The sequence below is a fragment of the Pagrus pagrus genome (assembly GCF_965226575.1).
Source record: "Pagrus pagrus genome assembly, chromosome: 12".
NCBI lineage: Eukaryota > Metazoa > Chordata > Actinopteri > Spariformes > Sparidae > Pagrus > Pagrus pagrus.
This window is the reverse complement of record NC_140196.1, coordinates 2,074,949-2,097,783: the sequence shown is the minus strand read 5'-3', so window position 1 is coordinate 2,097,783 and position 22,835 is coordinate 2,074,949. Positions and strand designations below refer to the sequence as shown.

General features: G+C 43.6%; 1 protein-coding gene across 9 annotated transcripts in view; it reads right to left on the bottom strand.

Annotated features, from left to right (window-relative positions):
• Positions 1–22,835, bottom strand: part of efr3a (EFR3 homolog A) — a 111,894-nt gene that overhangs the window by 53,980 nt on the left and 35,079 nt on the right. For all 9 annotated transcript variants that reach the window (XM_084370039.1, XM_084370040.1, XM_084370037.1 and 6 more), the window contains 4 exons: positions 14,119–14,195; positions 11,992–12,119; positions 9,880–10,030; positions 2,778–2,899 (listed from right to left, as the gene is read on the bottom strand). In XM_084370039.1, coding sequence (XP_084226165.1) covers positions 2,778–2,899; positions 9,880–10,030; positions 11,992–12,119; positions 14,119–14,195 — 478 coding nt within the window. The remainder of the gene's footprint in view (positions 1–2,777; positions 2,900–9,879; positions 10,031–11,991; positions 12,120–14,118; positions 14,196–22,835) is intronic.

The following is a 22,835-nucleotide window of genomic DNA, read 5'->3' as shown; positions in this document are numbered from 1 at the left end:
AAAGCCAGCATGCACACGCTCCCTCATACATACAGATGGAGGTGTGAGTGCATTTCTATGCACAAAGATGCTCACACCCCTGCACAAACACAGTCTCACTGCTGCAGTGAGGTTTTTTTTTTTTGCAAACAACCGCAGTAATGCTGGAGGAGGGAAGTTATTCCTGCGATGAGGAAGAGAGAGAAGTCTTCAGGTATTGTTTTAATTCACTGCAGATACTGTATGTATAACAGTCAGAGGGTGGGCGTCTCAGTGGGAGAGAACATCTTGTAAAGTGCTGCGTGGTGTCGGAGCCTGACCTGAGCCTCACCGCCGCCGCCACTGCTGCCACCGCTGCCGAGCTATTTTTACCAGCTAAACAACCCGGCTGGCAGCAGAGAGCTTCTCTGTCTTCACAACAATGAAAAATTGTGTTTGCCTGACATCTGGCTCGCTTAACAGGCTCATTAAAAACAGAAGCAAACTGCTGATGTGAAATTGCTCCACATACAGGGTGAAAGATAGCATGTGGAGGAAATTGGTATTTTGTATGAATGAGCCTGTTTTGCATGAGGCCGTCCTTTTTTTTTCTCCACTTTAATAAAAAGGGCTCTTAGAAATTTCACCAGCTCAATTACTTCACTGCCATTATCGTTTGGCTTTTCTATCCAGACCTTTCATAATTTGGCTCGTTCCCAGTGAATACTACCTGGCTACAAAAGAGAGCTCACTCTGTGCAAGAAAAAAGGTACAAGATCTTTTCATATTCAGCATTTTGTCCAAAGAAGAAGCATTCAACACAATTTAATTCAACGTTATTTATCCCTGTGAGGGCAGCTCGGCAGACAGCAGCGCAGTAGATACTGTTAACATGAAACCATCTGCTAACCCTTCCTGACATGTGCTCAATTACAGACAGAACAAAGACAGTATGTATGTTTTTACCTCGTGTACTGGGTTTATTTGTGTAAATATCTGCTCATTCTGAATGTGATGGCAGCAACATGCTGTTGGGACAAACAGGTTGATTGGTAACAGGTGGTACGTAGAAGCCAACCTGTTTCCCCGAGGTGGGCGTGAATCTGCTGCCAATTACGTTTTTTATCGTTATTTTTAACATCATGAACTTTTACCTTTTTAGAGGTTCCGAGAAATTAAAAGGATGTTTTGCTTCCTTTTCATCATTACAAGTTAATATTAGCCAGCTATGAACTGGGGAAATAATACGTCCTGAAGACTTCCAGCATCTTTTGAGGTGAAACATTTCGTTGCATGTTACTCAAAGCATGAGTCGACGTTGTGAATCATCTTTATCTTCTATCTTTCCATCTTTACTATGACCATTCCAGTTTTCTGTTGTGGTTGTTGCTCTCTTGCATGACAGACACTTTAGTGATGATCTGATCCTGCTGGTCGTCTCCCTTGGGAGGTGTACCGGGCACATCCAACTGGGAGGAGACCCCGGGGAGACCCAGAACTCGCTGGAGGGACTATATATCCCATCTGACCTGGGAACGCCTCGGGATCCCCCAGGAGGAGCTGGAAAGCATTGCTGGGGTGAAGGAGGTCTGGAATACCCTTCTGACCCTGCTGCCTCCTCGACCCAACAACCGGATGAGCAGAAGATAATGGATGGATGGATGGATGGATGGATGGATGGATGGATGGATGACATCACAGGCAGGTGAGCCCATTTCTCTGTAAATCACTTGAAGCTCTCACACCATTTAAACCCAGCTATTCTCTTCATTTCATCACCATTGTGTCTTCAAATGATCGTATTTCAGCGAGCGAAGCAAAGCTCTCCTGTGGTGGTGTTAGTGAGCCATGTGGTCTCAGTGGGAGGGGAAGGCCATGAAATATGGATCAAGAGATATATTTAATTCTGTATTCAGAGGATTCAAGTGGGATGAGACCTGCACTGGTAGAGATTGTGTTACAGACTATCCTCCAGCTGGATGTGTTATTGGTGCAATCCATCACTGCATTAAAAAGAGGGCGGTCGCCTCTGAAAGGTGGGATAGTGGATGCAGATGGTGTCTTCATAATAATCAGCGAGGATGCAGCGGTGGACAGCTACAGAATTAGATCTGAGAAGTGGAAATCAATGCGAGTAATGTGTGTGCAGGGTTTCATTTCACCCAAAGACGGAGCTTAACCGAAGCAGCTGATTTCCTTCAACTGCAGCTAATTTTCTCCACGTGAAGAGAACTAATCAGAGAAACTGTCTGAGCGACAACGATCAATCAGCTGCTCCTGCACCAATGTGAACGCCGTTAACACCAGCGCCAGGGCTGAGGAGGGAAATCAAACCATTCTTGTGGCGGACTGCGTGACTTCAGAACAATATTTAGATTTAAATGTTAATGAAGGAATATATCGATGAGACACGGATTCTTCTTCAGAAGTGATGCAGCCTCTCTCTGGATTTACTCAGTGATCAATACGTCATCTTGCATTAAAAGACAGAGGTGAGACTCAACACCTGATCAAACATTAGATGTGTCGGATATCATATAAAAATGTTTCCGTCTAGCGGACGAACCGAGGCAGGGAAAAGTTGAGCTACAGAAACTTCAGTTTTCAGTAAGTTACGAAACATTATGTGCCATCTAACATTGAAAATCCTGAAGACATGCGGTCAGTGTTTGGATTCTGGGCTTTAAAACTATATTTATATTTAAATGTCTTTCCGAGGGGTCCAACATGGAACGCCATCAGGAAATCATGATAAAATAAAATATATGAAATATGAAATATACTGTATGTGTCTGTGAGACGTGTCTCTGTCTTCTCACCTGGTTCTGGTCTCAGTGTCTTCATGAGTGGAGTGGCACATGGCACTGAACTGGGACACAAAGAAGTCGTAGCGGCGGTGGTAGGACGGCGTGTCCTCCTCAATGTTGGCAAACTTCACAAACTGGAGAGATGACAGGAAGTGAGGGAAACATTAACGAGTTGTGTTTGGGCCTCAGAGAGCACAGAGATGAGACGATGATGGTCGGGTACCAAACAACAAACTGCTTCAGATTTAAGTTGTTATGTTGCAGTTTAATAGTTTACTGGCTAATCCTGTGAAAAAAGACAGAAACATGCGACATTATGACGACAGCAGCCACTTTCACTGTGTTGAGGTGTTGAAGCATCGAGGAGGAAAACAATCAGAATGGCAGAATATAAAATGTGTTCGTCAACTCGAGAGCAAAGAAAAAACTAACTCTGGACAGAAAACCTCAGAGTTCATAACGGAGACAAACGAGGAGTTTCTGGATCTGGAGCTTCTGCAGGTCCGGGTGCCAGTTTGTGCAAACCTGTAGAGAAGCTGAGCTAACTGCAACATCTAACAACAGACCTGTAACAGCCAACCACCCGGCCAGGTAATGTCCACTCTGTTTTGTTTTTTATTAGAATCAAGGTCCATGCAATATTCCCTGAGACATTAAGGGAAATGTGGAAATCGCCCTGTCTCACGGTGTAAAAGAAAGTGAGCATCTGTCCCTCTGGATCAGCACCACAGTTAATGGGGTCTAATCTTGGCTCCATTCGGAAATTGTTCAGGAGTTTTTCTGTAATCCTGCTGACAAACCGACCAACAAAAACTGTCCTCAGTCCACCTCGAACAGGCCTCACTGAGCTGCTGACTTCTCACCTCTCAACCACGGAGAGGCAAAAACCAGACACACGTTTCTACTGGAGGTCTGTAAAACTTCAGAACGTTTCCAGTGACAGAATAAAAATACCGTCACATCTTTGCAACGGCATGAACTGGACGTGATGGTGATTATGATAATAACCGTTCGAGAGCCGCCCCCTTTTGTCCAGCCTATAATTTCCTCCCTCCAAACAAGCGTGAGTGTCCTCTGGAGAGGCCTCCTCGCTCTCCTCACAGTCAGCTGCGCTCGAGTAGCGCCTCTCGCTACCCTGTCATTGTCCACTGCAACAAATTGCCTCCGTACACGTCGGCAGCGGTGAGCGAACCCCCGCCGCTCTACCTGGTAATTTCCACCCATTTGGTGCCCAACCTTTCCTCGGGGTAATGGCTCAGATGGAAGGAGGTATTCTGGCAGCTGGCTCACACAACAGCAGCCTCACCTCAGCTTCCCAAACCTGTTACGGTGTTAAATCCAAGCATTAGACACATAAATGGAGGGAAATAATTACCGGTTTGTGTTTATGAGGTGCCGACTGCAGTGTGGGCAAAGCGTGCAGGACAACTGATGGATTTATTTCGGTTACATTCAGTCATAAAACATCAAATCCCTGCAAAAAATGTAGCCAATAAAAAATGACTGATATTAAAAACAAAAGACGGATTACATAGGCCGTTATGTTTTCACCACGCTAGTTTCCATGGCGATGTCAGTGTGCCGGTCAACTAGTTTGATGTTCCTCAACTTTGGTGAAAATATCACAACAACTATTTGATGTTTTGCTTTTGTTTCTTGTTTTTACAATTCATCTGAGGCGACATGAACTTTGCATCACATTATTTTTTATCTTGGGGGCAGCACGGCGCCGCAGGTTAGCGCTGCTGCCTCACAGCAAGAAGGTTCACAGAAGCGACTTGTCCGGGGTGGACCCCGCCACTCGCACAATGTCAGCTGGGATCGGCTCCAGCGACTCTGCAAAGGATAAGCGGCTACAGATGATGAATGTATTTATTTTGATGACACCTCGCTGTTGTTGTAGAGGTTAAAGGCCTGTATGGTACAAAAAAGCATCTCCCAAAAGAATGAACCGCAGCGTGAAATACAATTAAATAAACTCGAGTTTTGCTTTGTAAAGAGATCTGAAGTTTGGGTCTGAGCTGTGAGCATCTTGATCTTTTTCAGCATTTAAACTTGTAGAAGAATAAAAAAACACTTTCCTGTGATTTCCATTTCACTCAGAGTGAACAGAGGACTGAAGCCTCTCACATGGAGAGGATAAAGTGCTTCAAGTGAAGATGGGGTAATCGTGGCTCGACCGAGGTTTCATCATGTAAATAAGACTAATCAAAAAGCGACAGGCTTCATGCCTCACAGACGCCTCGTGGCAAAGCAGCTCAACAATGAGAAAATGAGTGGGTGATACAAACGCCAGCACAATTTGTTTTGCTTCCCTCGGGGCGATTTGAAAGAGCGCCGTTTTAAAAAGGTGCCATTAAAAAGTCGTGTGAAATGGACTGGTTTTACTTATCAAGGCATACTGATTATATAACATGTGGTAAAGCCAAGAAGTGGGATCCATTTAAAGACTCATTGCCAGGGAGCCATTTTGGTTCAGTTCCATCGCTCTTCAGAGCAGAAGCACGACGAGCTTTCAGGAAACACGGCGGTCGATTAAAGAACGGATGATTTTTTCCAATTTTGTCCTCAGAGGTTGAGTTTAACACTCATTTACTGAAGGTCCCACATCTGAATTCAACTTGTAAGGTCAGGAATAAAAGTAATGTCACACGTTTAAATTTGTTTTAATGAAAAGTGGAGGCGACTTTTCATTAAAACAGTTTGTTTCTTAACTTAAACTAATTCATCTGCCAGCGCGACAGTCTCACACATACAAGCTGGGCCTATTTCCATACATGTCGATGAGATGAAACATGGAAAATGACTGAATTCGCTGGCCTTGTATGAACCATCACAAGCTTTTCCAGCCTGACCGCTGCTTTACTGCTGACTCTGTCGGTGTGTCGGCCTGACAGTTTGAGGGGGAGGACGTTTGCTGACTCCAGCCAAGAAGTTGGATCCTGTAGCCTGAAGCTATTTTATAAGTTTTCCCTCGGCATTAGTTTTGATTTCAAGTGATGACTGCAGACTATTAAAGAACGACATTTACCACCGCAGGTGACATTTCTGCACCGCCGTCTAGTCAGTGGGTGAGTTTGTCAAGAAAAGTACACAGGAAGTTAACTGCAGTTTGGAGGCAACTGTCAGAAATCCTGGCATCTGCAGTTTATCACAGAAAAGTGTTGACGTCTTCTGTTGCAGACGGAGTCATAACGGTCTGCTGCCTCCTGAGCCCTGACTCAGGTAATGATGACGAACACCTTACCGGTCTGTTGATGGTGAGACTGGGAGTTTGTTTCCTCTCAGTTCCCATCTGTGCTGAGCGATCATCAAAAATCACCTTGACAGCTGCGACTGGACGGCCTCGAGGCACACGGAGCTGAGGTTCATGTATATTTACTGTCTGTACAGATGCACTGATCAATACTTTGTATATGAAATGGAACAAATGATTCTGTTTGATGAATGATTTTACCTCACTGTTTGACCATGATGACCTGGACGTTCTGCTCTTATCAAGAAGATTTGTTTTCATGGAAGCTGCTGTAAGCGTTGTGGTCGTTTCTGACGACTTCCTGTCTGTAAGCCGTCCCCTCCCTCGTCTCTACGTCACCACACTTTTACAAATCCTTTCTTTTTTCGAGGCAGCTCTCTTTGCCTCTTTCATCACTTGGCACGTTTGGTAGTAAAGTATTAATCCTGGGCTCAGAACTTAAAGCTGCAGAAGTCCTTAGAAATACCTGCTGTAGTTAGGTGTACGTCAACAAGTGTTAGAAGGAGGTTACAGAAGTATCCGTTGTGTCTTTGTGTCTTTGTACCAGCTGCTGCTTCCCTTTGTCTTTGTCCAGATTTACTGTCTTTTGGCAATTAACAAGCTTCTGGTTTGAGGTCTGAGCTTCACACAAAAGGCCTCGAACAGACACAGAACAAAGACTTCACTGTGGACTAATGAAGGTCTCTCTGTTAGAAGAGGGTCCAGCACTTCACTGACCGACTGTGAACCAACTGTTACAGGAGGAATCTAACAGAGGACAGTTACTGGTGGAGTTCACTCAGAGTCGAGACAACCTTTGGTTGCTAGAGTCCATTTCAGAGCGTCACATTTGGTTTCTGGTTGAAGTAGACACACACTTGAGGAAATCACACTAATCATGCTTCCAATTTATGTTCATTCCCAACTCTTTAAACTCAGGAAGCAAGAACTTTCTGTTTTATAGAAATTGGACAGGAATCTGATCTGGCAACTAAAATAAGAAAATGAGAGGAAGATTGAACGGACAAATAGAAATAGAGATTTTTTCTCTGCGCGGCTCGTCTGGCTCCACAGGCTATAAATACCCGACGTATGAGCTCCCCTGTGTGTCTGACTCAGTGGCTTCATGTGTCTGAGTGTGGACCTATGAGTGTCTCTTCTATTGAGATGGAGCGGAGGAAGAGACACTTCGAGCCGTCGCAGTCTGCCAATTTCCTGTGACAAAGTTAACGGGCAGATAAATTTGGAAACGGCGAACGGCTGGCAGAGAAACACTGGTGACAAACACACTTTACTGAAGGTGCACACAAATAGAAACGCTGCACTAGTGTGAGAGGGAGAAGACTTCGATTAGAGGTGATAACTGGAGCGTGTGTCTAATTAATATCCAAGTCTTGGATTGATTCAGAAACTTTGTATCATTTATTTACAGAATGATTTATCACCTCAGCCTGTGTGGTTTTCTTCCCCCTTTTGTTCTCCAGGTACAGTCACAGATATCTCAGGCAAGAAGCAGCTCATTTCGTTTCTGATAAGAAATGTGAAGTGAGTGCAAACCTGTGGTCCCATGATGCATTTCAGTAAAAACATCCAATCACAGAAATCTTGAACGGAGATTAAATGAACCGAATGGCTTAAAATATTACAGTGAAATGAGTCATTTCACTCCAATGTATCCCCCATTTCTTCTTTCAGGATGTGAGCTCAAGTCTTTCCAGGCCCAGTGCATCATGTGATGATGTAATTACTCTGTTTGGCCACTACGTCACTAGCTGGCGCTCTTGCTGGAGGCTCGCTTACAAGCAGCTGAAGCTGAAGATCACACCGACCAAAACCGAGCAGCGTCCAGCCCGCAGTACGTGACAAGGACCATCTTTCCAGTGGTGAGATACTTATTCTGTGACCTCTGACCTCCTCTTTTTTCTCACTAGCCTGTTATGTTGCTGATGGAGGATTATGAAGTTGATTCTATTCACAAAAGCCCCAAAATGTGTGATGTGTTTGACTAATTAGTCACTGCTGAGGCTCCACTGACAGCGGCCGGCCGGTTTCAACCAGGCTTTCAACAAAATTGCTGCAATTTGTGTATCTGGGTGTTTGTGTTGTTGTGCAGACATCTCAAACAAACTCATTAAACTGATAATTACCCGACAGAACAAACACGAGTGTGTCTTTCTCCTCCACTACATGTAAAAACCAAACGCCGGCATTAAACAGAGCATCTCAGCTTTGTAGCCGGCGCCACAAGGAAAATTTAATTAACACGGCGCTCACCTAAAGGCGGTCTGTACCCCCCCCCCACCTCACCTACCTGCCTCTGCATCCGCTCTCCTCCTCTGTCAGAGTCTAAATACCACACATAAATAATGCAAAGGCTTTCACATCTAAACCTTCGGCTCCGTTTCCTGCTCACATGAACCGCCGACAATGGCGAGGACGACAGGCTCAGAGAAGGAGGCGCGAGGAGGGAGGAAGGAAAACTTGTGGTTCACCTTCAGAAGACTCGGGAGGAGAAATGGGGCTGACATTTGCTGGCGGCTTATAGAGGCTAATAATAATTAGAGTCGTTCACAGGATATGGTATAGGGCCATTTCCACCGCCAGAGTCAAAGTTAAATTAGGTATTTAACCACCGACATGAACCTCTGGGCTGCAGCTGACTGATGTGTTTGTTGCATGTGGGTGTATGAAGTGTGGCTTTATGTTAATTTTTGGTTTGTCTGCAAAATCACACAGGAGGGAGATCGCTCTCAATTCAACACAACAACATCTGAAGCACAAACACAGAATCTTAACTAAAATAAATCAACATTTTGAGATGAAAGTAAATTAATTCTAGTAGAACAGCTGACGTGCTCAGATTCAGAGGAAGGTGCGACGCAACGCTTTTTAATAAACAGTAGAAAACAATCATTTGCATAGAAAGCAGCAGCACCTCAGAGGGATGAGAAGCAGTGCAGCGAATTACAGGAGGAACAAACGAGTGCGCTCGAGATGTAAGATACGTTACAAGCCGATATTACGGAGCGAAAAATTCTGACGTCAATGTTTTTTGGCAGCGATCTCTTAAACGTGTTTGTAAGACACCTGGAGGCAGGATATCTGACAGCTTTATGCCTAGAATGACATCAGTGCTGTAAACAGTAAACGTACTGGGAATTTAATAATTATAAATTCCCAGGCAACTTTTTCTGCATTATAATTTAAAAAAAAGATTCATATTGGCACAAATTGGACCACAAATACACAGATACCCATATATCCCTGACAGAAAAATACTGATGCACCTGTCAGGCTCTATTTTTATTATCATCATATTCATTGAGTGAAGCTGCAGAAGAAGATGAACAGTTTAGTTTGATAATTACCAGCTGGACACGACTTTTAGACAACGGTCGAAGAGAAAATGACAAAATGGAGCAAAAGTAAAAATATTCATGAATACACCGATGAATTAATAATCCAAATGTAAATCTGAAGCGGTAAGCTGTTGATTTAACCTCCAATCACAGGGTGAATAAAGCAAAAGGCGTTCATGTTTGTTCCACCAGTCGTTTGGTAAAATAAATTAAACAGTAATCTGTTTAAATCTTCTCAGCAGCTCGTTTCATTTCTCAACTCTACGTTTAATCACTGATTCATCTTCTCTACGCGGCGTTTACATTTCCTCACTCATATTCCTTATGCATGCATATATATGTATATACTGCCGCAGCATGTCATTATAATAAATTACATTTTAATTTATTTTTATCAACTGACAGAGTGAAGAGTGTGTGTGTGCGTGTGTGTGTTTGAATGTCAACATATGAGAAACTGTGTGATTGTAATGTCGTCCTGAGATCTTGCTCCAACCAGACCGAAGGTTTTTTGTCTTACCGAGTTGGTTCCCAGGACCTGCAGGTCCGGTTCTCTGGACTCCAGCAGCTTGGCCACCATGTGCAGGAAACTCTCCACGAAGGGTTTGATGCTCTGAGAGTGACAGGCCATCAGCAGCTGGTCCAGAGCCTCCATGGCTATCACCACGTACCTGCACACAGCAGGGAGGGGGAGGTTCATCGTCATTATGTCGAACACTTCATGACACAAAGTCTTTTGGGGAATTTACAGAAATAATCGGCCTTAAATGTCAAAGATCAGGTACTTTAATATCTGAACAATGAAGCTCGAGAGTATCTAGAGAGGCTCACCGCTCTGCTCCTCTTCAGAGGTAAGAAGATATTTTGTCTTCAACAACAACAACTAAGTGGAGCTTCTTTCTCTTCTGTCTTTGGCTGGGACAGTTTAGCCAGACAGCAGCCATGTGTTTCATTTTGTTCTTTAACCAACTGAAACTGAACTCGCCAGTGACAGCGGTCTTTACCGCCGATGAAATCAACACTGTCAACACCAGTCAGCCACCGGCCTCGACAAAGTTGTGCAGGATGGAGATGATACTGATGACGCTGCTTTCTGGCTACAAACTTGAGAATTTCAATGAGATAAGTTTTAATGTAGAGGTGCAACATCCCCTGATGTAATATGTTTATCAGCTTTTAGCTCATTCCTCATCTATGAAAAGTTTCAGAGGCCCCGTGATCTCAGATTGATTTGAAAAGACGTTATTTACACCCTTGATGCTCGGTTGAGCTCGTGCACTCACTAAGGACGGGGTGAGCGCCAACGCTTTGGGCTCAGCAGCTACAGTGAAGACTTCAGCTTGAAAAGGTTTCACGTCTTTTCAGAACAATTTGGGATCTCTGGGCTTCTGGATGATACACCTGATGAGCTGGAGACATTTGATGTTTCCTCTTTAGTTGCTTTTTTAAACATTTCAAGTCTCCAGCTGCTTCAGGTGTTTAGCAGAATGCTGCAACGCTGTTTTTCTGTGAAGCTCCAGAAATCGACACTTCACCTGACTGGACATCAACATGTTTTGGTTGAACTGTTCCTTCAGGAAGTTTTGAAAATGATCTGATTTAAACGATCCGATATTACTGAACTTAATATTCACCATCTTCAAGAAAGATCTGTTACTCTGAGACTCTTTTTTCAAAGCCAGCAGCCTGGAGCTCTGTGAATATGTAAAAACTTGAGTCAAAACAACAAACCTGTAAACTGATAATTGTTCCACTGTCATTTGCACCAACACCAACATCTTTTGTTTCAGTGCAGTAAGGAGAGTTTACTCATCGTTATTCTGTGACAGTTGGTGCAGATGTAAAATTATTTCTTTAAAAACTGTATTTAGAAACAACAGTAAAGCAGTGAGTCTGAGTAACATTACTGGTGATAATAATAATAATGCTCATGTTGCATCGAGGCTGACGTTGGGACACTGTACATTTAAAAACATGAATTCATGGGAGCAGAAATCAGTCTGACTGGAAGCTTTGTGTCGTCAGCTGCCACAGGGTTCGTAGCGTCACGTGGAAGAAGAGAGACGGAGATGTGTTTGTTCTCCGACTGCCAGCTTCAGGGAATAGAAGTCACAGCCAATTAAACACCATTTCTGACATTATAATCACTGTATTGATTAGGTGCTGCCAGTCTTCTTTAAGAAATGCATCAGGGATGTCTTTTTTTTGGTCTCTTAGCTCATTTTAATTACTTTCCAGGCGCAGAAAGCACTAAATGGTTCAAGGAAAGACAGAATAACACAGAAGAAGTCTTTCTGATGAGTTTAATGATGCTTCTGTTATAAGTGAGTGTTAAGTGTAAGTTAAGCTACTCAGAATTGTCTTCAAGTGGCAGGTAAGGGGTCCCTTCAGTGCTTATTTAGAAACTATGACCCCCAAATTCATGGATGTGCATTGTTAGTGTAGTTAACTAAGAACTGAAGAGGTGTAATTTCATGGAAAACAATCTGAGGTTGAAGTGCAATATTTTTTGTGTTCGGGAGAGGAAGAGTAGCCGAAAGAAGCAGATATATCCAGCTGATATCAACTTCTCCAGGTAACAAGAGACAACACAAGTATAAAGTAAGAAAACATGAAGTCAAAGGTCTCTCACCCGTAGCGGTGTCGCACCACATCTCGGCTCAGCCTCTCGGCCAGGTAAGCACCGATCCTGTCCAGCTTCTCTGGAGCCGACACAGCGTAGAAGGTCAGCTTCTCCATGTCCGATTTACTGAGGCCATCCTGAAGGAAAACACAAGGCAGTCCAGATTTAAAGGATACAAATCTGAGAGGCAGGAGAGAGGCAGGCACCTGCCTTTTGGGATTAAAAAGTGGATTTATCTTCACTCCTGTTTATCAGCCTGACTGCAGCAGTGATCCGCAGAGGTGACCTTGACTGCTGACTGGAGCTGGAGGGGAAATGTACTTTGCTTCATGAACGCAACGTTACAGAGAGGAGAGGGGAAAAAGTCACAAATGATCTTGCAGTAAAACTTTACGTCACGTTCCCCGACTTCCTTCCTCGCTCTCTCCTGGAAGTTATAGCAACAGGCGACCAAATGAAATGTGCTGTTACCTCATGTCAAACTACAGTGAGAAGAAAAAACAACACTTTATTCAGATTTCACTTCTGCCTCATTAAAACTAATAAGAGCTCAAGTGCACAGGGTCAAGAGTTTATTCTCTCAGAACGGGAAATGTGAGTTATTTTTAGATTCATTGTCTTTTCAGGAACGTATAAAGAGGACACAGTGTGAACTTCAGCATCCGACAGACAGCCGATATAAATATATTGTCGCCAGGTGTCGTACGTAAAGAAGTGGGAGTTATTTCAGACCGGCTCTCCCCCGAGTGCGTTCAGCTCCTCCGGCTCTCAGCAAGTGATAATTAATTTGACAAGGTCTCGACCATTGGAGCATTTCCATTTCCCACCGCACCTGGTTGCTTACGCCAAAGGCCCTTGAGAAGATATCGGAGGAGAATGGAAACAAAAAAAAAAAAAAAGTAAATCACTGTCTTGTGTACGAGACGAACCACGTACACATTTGGTGTTTTTAATTAACAGGGGTCAAAGAATCAAACGGGTGATAATAAGTTGTCATGGTCCTCTTATCAAAGCCGTGTCACATCTAATAGACAGATTTATCAAAGTCTGGAGACTTCATGTTGCTCCTTGATTGTCCAATTATGTCTGTGTTGTGGCCGGGAAGCTCTCTGGTGGTGGAGCTGTCACTGGGTCTCAGCAGCAATCTCAACACTGAGATAACAACTGGGCACCAAACACAGTGTTAATACACTGATAAAGACCCAGACTGGGACCAAGACTGGGACTCTGACTGTGACGTAGGCTGTGACACTCGGATTTACGGGGACAGACGTCTTTCCAACAATTATATTGTCATTTATGTACTTTTTTTACTTTTGCAATGTAAATATTAATGTAATGACTCAATGCGTGTCCATGGCTCTCGTTTGTGCGACGACATGATCACTCCCCATCAGTGTCATTTGCATATTTCAATCAGACATATCCCTGAAAATGAGGCAAACGCTGCTTTCAGATAACAAAGGATCGTACGGATTTAATACTCAAACACAGACTACCTCCCCCTGGTGGTTCGGAGAGTTACTTCTTCTCAAGCATGTGCAGAAACATACAAGCTAGTTGGCCATCGGTCGTCTCTGTGGTGTGTTTGAGTGCAACTTTTTGGCTGACACGCATGAGACATGAGGCCAAACTTCTGTTTAATACAGTGATCATACGCCTGCTCCTCAGAGGTTAAAACCCTTTGATTATGTAATATACAATGTAACCAGTTCTTGAGGGGAACAGATTAATACATTTATATTACATTGATATATAATCTACTAATAAGCAGCAACAAAACAGGTGGGACGGATGACACAGCACAGGCAGCGTGCTGTCGTCAGATTTCATTTTTCAATCATATTTTGATTCATGTTTTATTGCTAATCGCCCTCGTTTCACTCAGGAGCAAACAACCTAATGACAAAACTACTTAAGTATCAATTCCGTCTCTTACAGGGTGCGACATAACTTTCCCACACGACCTTTCTATTGGATCTAATCAGCTACATTATTCATCTCTATTTAATAAATTGGATTTTCACTCAGAGGGCAGTTACAGGCCACTTAAGTCAGATATTACATATTGACCTTGAATCTCCACTGAAATAACTTTCATTAATCTGGAGGTGTGTCGGGCTTGCGGTCACTTACTTTGGGGTCCTCGGGGAAGATGTTGTCCACCAGGCGTTTGTACCTCGGCCTCAGCGGCCCACAGCAGCCGCAGACTCCTGGAACAAAAACACAAAGACGGGATTATTAGCAAAGGTTACGCCGACCTCGTGACGGTCCATCGTAACCTGCCGCCACCGACTCTGACAATCCTGAAGAAAACGTGCATCAGATAAGATTTCCAAGAAGCTCTCGACTCTTAAAGTTTTAAGTCTTGAGAAATCACTTGAGAAATCTGGACATTAAAACATATATTGACACTTTCAACTCGACTCCATATGTCTCTCTAACTCCAGCGGAGCAGCTCAATAACACAACTTCTATCTGGTGAGTGAATGTAGACGACATGGTGGCACAATTGGCTGCAAAACAATATTTTTTTAATTCTTCTCCTCTAACTCACATCGAGCTCCGAGGGGCTGAGGCGATCCAAGTTTACTCTAGATTCAAGAGGCGGCTGTGATAGGTCATCTCCTATTGACTAACTTGAATTAGTATGACCAGCAGCAGCCTCTGAGTCAGTGAGAAGTGATGAGTCATCAGAGTCCTGGCTCAGTGGTTTGAGGTGAAAAAGTTAAAGTCACACTGGAGAGGATTACAGAGCAGCCGATGGGAAAACGCTGGTTTGACTGTGGTGCGTTCACTGACATTTAAATAAACCTGAGGAAAATGTTTTGGTGTTTTGAGTTAATTTAATCCTGTGAGGTCGTTGCAATCGATTCATTCTGGTCCCAGTCGAAAAGGGTTCGATCCAACAGTAGTTCTTTGTCTTTTCCCTGATAAATCGATTTCCCTCGAATCCCAAACAAATGTGTGAGAACGCAAAGTAATTCAACATTCTCGTGTCGTGAAGTAACTTGGGCCACACTCGTCTTTAAGACTTAAATCATCTGTCACCAGTGTGGAGGGTTGTATGTCTTCCTGACCACCAGAGAAAAGTGGGAGAATTCAAAGAGTCGTGGTTACATGAATAACCCTTGTTCGGAGTCGTCATTGTAAAAGACCAACGTGTCACCCTGCCTACATTTTCTGCACAGCTGAATTTGACTGACAACCTCAATTCAAGGTCATCTCAGAGCTTACACATCCAGATCACTGTACTCCAAATCCACAATTCAATTTGACTTTCAATTTTAAGGTCACGATTTGATTGATTTTTAACTTTATCATCCTTTTAAGTCGTTTTTTCATTAAAATATTTGCCATTTTTGGTTTTAACTCAAGTTAAATTCATTAATTTCAGGAAATATTATCATCTAGCTGTCATGAAAGGAACACACTGTCCATTTACAGCCAGTAAAAAATCCTCAGACTTTCTCGTGTGCGTTGAGATTTTTGTGATGTTCTTTCCTGATCAATGAGCGTGACCATCAGAGCACAGTGTCTTTAATGAAATGTCAGTGCTTTGTGTCTGAAGGAGCAGCAGACCACAACCGAAAAGGTCACAGCAGCATTCAGCTCGTCTGACAGTCGATCAATGAGGGAAGCCTTTTAGCGTCCAGAGACCAAACGTCAGACGAGCATGTCAAATGAAACGCACGCGTCCGATGGAAGGCAAAGACAGAAATAGGACTTGTGGCATGATAAAGGAAACTCTTAATACGGCGACTCCCAGTGGGTTACAGCGCTGCTGCATCGGCAGTGAGCACCCGGGTGGAAACAAAGCGCCTCCATACACGGGTCACTAATCTACCAGGTGAGCTAAACATGCAGTAACTTCATATTTTGTATAATGTCGATTTAAGTTTGTCAACTTACAACAACAAATCCCACAGCATCAGTCTCATTTCCACTTGCAGCGAGAGACGTGTGTGAAGACGACGTCCTACAAAGCTCTGATGGGACCTGCTGGATCAGTTTTTCCAGCTGTCAGTTGCCACAACACCAGATCAAGTTGACGCTCTGAACTAGAGATGTTCAACACATTATTGAACAAATTTAGCATCAGGGCAAAGAAACAGCGGTGATCAACGCTGACTGTTGTGTTGCCTCACTTCGACTGCGTTTCGGACAATAAGTTACAACTGAACACAGTGCAGAGACTGGAGGAGATGGCCAGCTGCGTGAGAGGAAATACCTCTCCATGCCAGCAGGTGGCAGTAGTCTGCATTGGTCATTCAAAAAGGAAACCAGGGACACCATTCTTGCAAATATAGCCACTTGACGGAGGTGAAAAACAAGAAGAAACCATGCAAAATGGGTGACATGATGGATTCTACAGCGACAGGCTCAGGGGGCTCCACCTTATATTAACATTTTTTCTTCAAGTGCACTGGCTCGCTTAGGAAAACAGCCAATTATCTCCACCACCGCTTCTACTTGCTCAGTCACCAAAAAAGGGCTGACAGAGTGGCACAGACCACGAAAACTAGAGCCGCAGATGTTCACCGACAGCCGACTGTTGGCCTGGAGAGTCAGGGCCCTCAGGAAACACTACAACATGCAAGTTGAACAACATCAACTTGCACGTTGCTTAACATGCACAAGAATGTCCTCCAATCCAACAGCCACATGACAACACAGAGCAACACAAACAGCTGCAACCTCTATCTGAAGACAGCAGGTCTGAAGCTGAAGCTCCACCTGGCTCTCTCATGGCTGCATATTAAAGCTTCTACATTTCCACCATCATTACCTGGAAGAGCCACCCTTCCCACCTCAGACTCAGGAAATTAACTTCTGGGAGGTGGGGCACTTCATTTCCCAGGAGCCCCTGCTCAGACAGTTCACAGAGCTCCCAGGGTACCTTTCACCTTACGTAAAGACCTCTCAGGCGACGTTGGGTCACCTTAACACCTCCAGAGTTTATTTCTCAGCTGAGGTGCAGCAGAGTTTGACGGCAGCCCCCCGGGAGTCTGGATATTAATCAACTTCATTAACGCTATCAACGGCCTGTCACCGAGGCAACCTTTCCAGCGCTGCGGCTCCAAAGCGTTCATTATAGATCCTGCAATTACCTGCCACATTAGGGCACGGAGCGGCGAGGGAGCTGCCGTGTTAGTGTAGTGTGACCGGCCAGGTTTAATGGAATTGAGCTGAGAATGTGAAGATGTGAGCAGAAAAGGTCTCCTGACCCTCTGTGAGCCTCCAGCTCCACATAAAATCACCCAGACCAGAACAATGAGAATAGTTAACTTTAACGGTGCCTTTCAAAGACTTCACTGAACGCAGCCATGGACCAGTTTGTACAACTGAGCTTCAAAGTTACTTAATGTGGTTAGAAAATACTTTTGAATCATGGCTAGTAGCTGTTATTGGCTGGTTTCAGGTTTGGTTGGTTTTAAACTGACAACCTTGAAACAGTAAATATGCCTCAGTCCTCTGTGGAGTGGAGTGAACATTGACAGTAATGCTGTCGCTTTGACTCCAGTGAAAAGTTGACCCGACTAACGTACTTCCTGTTTTCCTGTAATAAAAATAGATGCTTGAACTGATAAACATGTTTTTCCACAACAATCTGCTGTCTGTTCTTATAGCGGGTGAATTCTCTGTGGAAATTAATTAAAAATCACATGATATTTTTCAAACGATCTGATCAGAAGATGACGTCACACTCTCAACATCCATTACTAACCGATCTAATCCTGCTGTCCTCAGCTCAGATGTCACACTTTCAAAAAAGTTATACATCTTCAAGGCTATAAAGTTAATTCCTGGAAACATCGAGTAAATCTTCTCTCCTTGCAGGAATATAGTTTGTCGCTTCTTTACTTGCCCTCTGTCAAAGTTTCACTGATGATAATTAAAGTGGAAAATCACAACTTTCACCTCGAGCAGAAGTTTATTTTTACATTTAGACATGAAAGCAGATAGAAACGGCACCAATCTGACTGGATCACCAGTCATCATGTTTCTGGAAGACTTTGTGCCCAGTGGCAGTGAAAGCAATGCTTATAGAGAAGCAATATAAACGCTGATGGTTTCTGTCTTCTGTATCACTACACTGAGCATGTCACATTTTTGTGGTCAGATATTCTTTAGTTAGCTTCTCCCAGGATGTTATGTTGTCACCTGTGTCCACTTGTTGGCAGGTCTTTTTGGTTTGTCAGCAGGATTACATAAAAACTGCTTATCAGACATTTTGGCTCGACTTCAGATAAGAGGATGGATCCAAAAACATTTCCTCACTTTCTTTTAAGTGTTTCAACATTTTCACATGGATCTTAATGGAAAAAAATTAAAATCAGGCGTGTTTAGGTGGCTGGTATCTACGAGTGAGTACAATTTGATGCAGATCTTTTATCTGGTGAGCTTAATTTATGGTTAATCGGTTAAAATCTACAGTGATACAGGACTATTAAAGAATAACAGTCAAGTTTTATGGGTGATTATAGGAGCTTTGTTCCAAAACATTTAGTTATAATCTCAGGGTTATCGTCTGTACTCTGTACTTCACCTGTCTCTTTCTACCTTGATTTCATCTTCAGCTCACACTAACACGGATTCACATTTGCTAGAAATGATTTGTTTCCTAGAGTTATTTCTTCCTTCCAATAACAGGAAGTGACTTTAAGGTCAGTCTGGAAAAGCACGCGAGTGTATCAGCTTACTGCTAATTGCTTTTGGAGTTAATCTAAAGTCACTATGAATTAATTGCTAGATGCTTTGGAGAAAAATAAGATGGGTGAATATAGTGCACCGAAAAATTAAAAAAAACAGCTTTGGGATGAAAATACCTTATTTAAAGGCCCTACAGAGACTTCAACAGTGACATTAAGGAGGCCTGACTTGGTTATCTACCGCTAAACCTTCACACTTGAAAAAGGTGAAGATGCATAGATACACACACACACACACACACACACGCTGGGTGGGCGTTGAGCCCCAGCAGAGTGTATGTAGACGTTGAAGATGAAATGAAAACACCTGGGAGGCCACGGCTCCTCCTGCGTGGGGCGTTCAGAGACAGCGGATGGATCGGCCCTGAGCTGCAGAGATGGAGGTGATACGACAGCTTTTTATTTCCATCCTCATTACTCTGCCTGTGATTCGCTGCTCCGCAGCCACTCAGGGGGAAAACGAATCGGCCTAAATGGGAGTTTGGTTCAAGTGTCTGACTGAGAGAATACGAGTGCAATTATGATATAATACCAGCGACTGCCTGGAGGTGATTTCTGCCTCCACAGAGGAAAACCTCCTGGTATCTGAAGCTTCGCAGGTTCGTTCAGTGTGTCAGAAACAAAAACTACATGAGGTTTGATGGTGAGGATCATCGAACGTTAACGGTTTATTGAACACATCGATATTAATGATCCTGTTGCTGTGACTGTTTTAAGAATTGAGGTTTCATTCATCAAGGTCATTAGAACAAGGAAGTGCAGACAATCACAACAATTGTCTGACAATTAATCGATCTAGATGATTGATAAATTGTTTAATTCTTCGATGAATAAACACGTCAAACATGAACTGATCCCAGCTTTTTAAACTTGAGCTGTTGCTGCCATTCTCTGTTCTTTGACGTTGTAAGTGTGATATCTGAGTTTTGCACGGCCGGTTGGAGAAATTAAGATCATTTGAAAATGTGAACCGGCTCATGAGAACTTCTGAAAGGAAACTGATGTGGAGATATATATTCTTGGGCGTTTATAATGCTTTGGCATTAAAACAAATATATTTCCTGCACTCAGGCCCGGTCGACTTGTTTGTTTGTGTACAGAGTCACCGGTGGAAGAAAATGAATGACAGCAGCTCCAAATTATATTAAAACCCATTCCGGCTAAGAGCATCATGGCTTCAGTACTGTAATAGAGGCGATGCATCAATTTGAGCGTCCAGCTATAGATCTGCAGAGAGGGCTGCATAATCACAGCGGCGAGCGGCCCAGAGATCGAGAGATTTCGGTGGTCACACGGACTGATGAATTACACCCGAACACAACTAACTCAGCTGGCTGAGAAGAGGCTATTACAGAGGAACAAATCCATCATCCTGCTGCGGCGGCACACAAAGGGAAGGAGAGAGAAATTAATAACATGTAAATGCTAACACAACCGCCCACCGTCACGTGAACCGAGATATCTTTAGAAATATGCACCACAGCAGGAGATTCACAGAGCTGCTTTAATTTCACGCAACACGTTTGACTAAATGTTTAAATCTATTTACAGCATTTCTATCGTCAGTGGATCTAATATGCGCTTTTTTTCCATCAGAGTTGCATGTTGGGTAAAGATTTTTCATCACGGAGCCGACTGCTGCTCTGTGCCGACCAGCACCTGAGCAGAGTGCTAACAAAATCTTTATGTTTTATTGATTCATAGGAGGTCTGGATGTCCACCCTACATACAAAACACTGAACAAACAGACAGAGTGGAGAGACACACACACACACACACACACACACACACACACACACACACACACACACACACACACACACACACACACACACACACACACACACACACACACACACACACACACACACAACACACACACACACACACACACACACACACACACACACACACACACACACACACGAGGTAGGAGTCGGGGTATATGGTACGTGGATGTGTTCATCTTTGAAGGGTAAATGTGAGACATGTCACAAAATAATCTTGGAAGAGGGAACTTCATGAGTAATTTACAGGCGGCCAGGTCTCCTACAACGTCTTCAGGCTCAACAGTGATCGAAGGGTCTGAATGACAACACATGTTGTAAAATCTGCATGAATACAGAATCAATATTAAATCAGTTGTCCAGCACATCGGGGTTGTTTGTCACTCCAAGGCGGTGCATAAAGGCCAGGACATTTTTTGCATTTTCGTACATAATAATTAGACAAACCTGAATTATTGTTTGATAAGCAACTGACCAGATTCATAATTATATTTCAAAATGAGCTGTAACTTCACTGAAACTGTGCAGAAAGTGCGACAGCTCATCGTCTTGGTGGAACACAAAATAAACTGCACGCTTATATAAAAAATGGGGCTTAAATAAAGAGGGTTTGGTGTCGAGCCTACCAGACTTCAGCAGGCCTCGTCTGTTTGAGGCTCGGCTGTAGTTGAAGGCTCCGTCAGCCTCGGTCCGAGGCACCTGCCTGTACCTCCTCAGGATGCCTCGTCTCAGGTTGACACAAAAAGACGGCATGACTGGAGTAACTTCCTGTTCCTTCCAAACCGTCTTTCACAGGTCGCACAGCTTCAGTGGTCAGACATGAAGTCTTCAAGTTAAAAAAACTGTTTCTTCTTCAGAAGCTCACAAAGTAAATCCACCACCAGAGAGTCGGGCTGACGTTTCACTCAGGAAGTTCAATAATTCTCGTTTCCACTGCACCTGACCAGGTAACACCAACCACAACAACATCCCAGCTTCACCTCTCTCTGGATTCTTCCTGCCACAGGTCCTTTAGAGACATCATCACTTTGACAGACAACGAAACCAGCCAATGGGACGTCAAGTTGGAGCTGCCTGTCTATCAGCGCCTGGGATTACCCCTCATTCTGACAGAGAAGACGAGACGCCGCTGGGGCTAATGTGGGCCTTTCAGCAGCGGCTCGGGTTACCGGCCTCTGTGTTCAGAGGAAAACGTGATCCAACAGACTGATGAAGACAAAACCTGGAACCAGAAAAGCCTCGGAAAGTTTTAATCAATCGATAATCCCTGACAACAAACTCAGAGAAACACTTGTGTATGGTTTTTACCATCATGTCATCACGACATGCTGTGTGTTCGTGTGCTTACAGCACATGACCTGTCAGCACAACTGTAGCTGCAGTAACTGGATCTCTGTTAACATCATGTACGGTTTTATTTTTCTGTTAAGTGAGAAAAATAGGTGTCAAAATATTTCCTTTTTTTTGACATTTGTTAGTTTTTTCTTGACTTAATACACTAGTGAAGTCACCTCCTAATTCTGTGTTTAATTTCCTTTTTGACATTCAGAAGTCAACGTTCAGTTATGCATGAAGAGTCAGAGGTGACAAGTCACTTCTGAGACGCCCACTGACAGGAAACATCAGACAAGTCGACTTAAATGAAAACAAAAATAATTGTATTTCTTACTCAACTTCAGTCATAGACATATTTTCTGTAATTTTCTTCCAGCCTTAAGTATCCACACAAAGACAAACACCCCGACAGTAAATCTCACCTCCAGCAGCTCTGTCTGCTTTAATCTACACCTGAACCGTCTGTGAGGTGGTAATCTACAAGATTAAAGACTGCCCTCAGCCTTCCTGATTAATTCTCGGGCCTTTGACGAGCAGATGAAAGCCGTAACAGCGTTCTCACTCCACACTGTCAGTCTGTCGCCTGACAACATCTCTCTCACGGCGCCCTTGTTCTGCTCAAGTTTTCAGGGTTGGAGACGAGTGAGCAGATTGCTAACACGCCCCTGTGGGGTGACACTGCTCGCTGATGCAACGCTGTCCTTGGAGATGAGAAACATTAATAAAGAAAGTCTGTGAAGTCGCGAGACAGAAGTTTGATTTAAATGAGCCGTTAGTTGTGTCTGAAGGACAGCGACGGGACAGCAGAGTGTCAAAGAAAATGATCCCGGTTCAGACTTTTGAAGGCAAACCTGGAAAGAATAATCTAATGAGAAACACAACCCTGCTTCTGAAGGACTACAGATGAGATGATGAAAGCTGGCCGATAAAGCTGCTTGTTGTCCAACTCCAGACAGACAACAGACAACGCTAGCAAGCAACTGAGGTGAGGACACGTCCACAGAAGAACAACTTGTGC